The following is a 669-nucleotide window of genomic DNA, read 5'->3' on the forward strand; positions in this document are numbered from 1 at the left end:
CATCCAAGATGGGTGTGTGTGTGTGTGCATGTGTGCATGTTTGTATTTGAAAGGTCTTCATGGTTTTGGTTGTTTGTTTTTCTCTCCTAAGGCCTTGTCCTTTTTTTTTTTTGAGCAAAAATTTGTTTTTTTTCTTCTCAGTTAACTGAATTCTGTTTTCATCTGATTTTTTAAAAATTAAAACAATTATTGCAACAGAGGCTACTCTTCAGTTTTTAAGGAAGAGTGTACTTTAATTTTATGTTTAATTTGGCTCAAAGAAAAATGACAGTGTTTCCCTCTAGCACCACCAGACTTTTTCTCTCTGTACTTTATGATGTAAATTTTGCTATTTGATTTTCACTTGAGTTGTTTCCCTTAATGTGCAAACATAAGGCTATTTAGCTGACAACTGCCTAGGGTTGTGAAACAGGTTATCAAGAATCTGAAAGTCTAAGACAGGAAAAAAAAAGCGGTGGGGGGGAGTCTTTATAAATCTATAAAATGTACTTCCATTGGCATGCCTCATAAGTTTTTATATGTATTCATGTGATGTGTACAGAATGTTTTACTACTAACAATATATAAAAGAGCTCTAATTAATTGGCTCAAAAAATAAAAGCTCTTAAATTATATAATAAATAAGAAAAGATTAAATGCTTTTTAAAGTGCCTGTAACTTAAGTAAAAT

At 31.2% G+C, this 669-nt stretch overlaps 1 protein-coding gene across 1 annotated transcript in view; it reads right to left on the reverse strand.

Annotated features, from left to right (window-relative positions):
- RYR3 (ryanodine receptor 3) overlaps positions 1–669 on the reverse strand; it is a 403627-nt gene that overhangs the window by 267239 nt on the left and 135719 nt on the right. Inside the window, exon 18 of the mRNA XM_011989131.1 lies at positions 371–384. Within this exon, the coding sequence (XP_011844521.1) occupies positions 371–384 (14 nt within the window). The remainder of the gene's footprint in view (positions 1–370; positions 385–669) is intronic.

The sequence above is a fragment of the Mandrillus leucophaeus genome, unplaced genomic scaffold, assembly GCF_000951045.1.
Source record: "Mandrillus leucophaeus isolate KB7577 unplaced genomic scaffold, Mleu.le_1.0 Scaffold347, whole genome shotgun sequence".
In the NCBI taxonomy this organism is placed as follows: Eukaryota; Metazoa; Chordata; class Mammalia; order Primates; family Cercopithecidae; genus Mandrillus; species Mandrillus leucophaeus.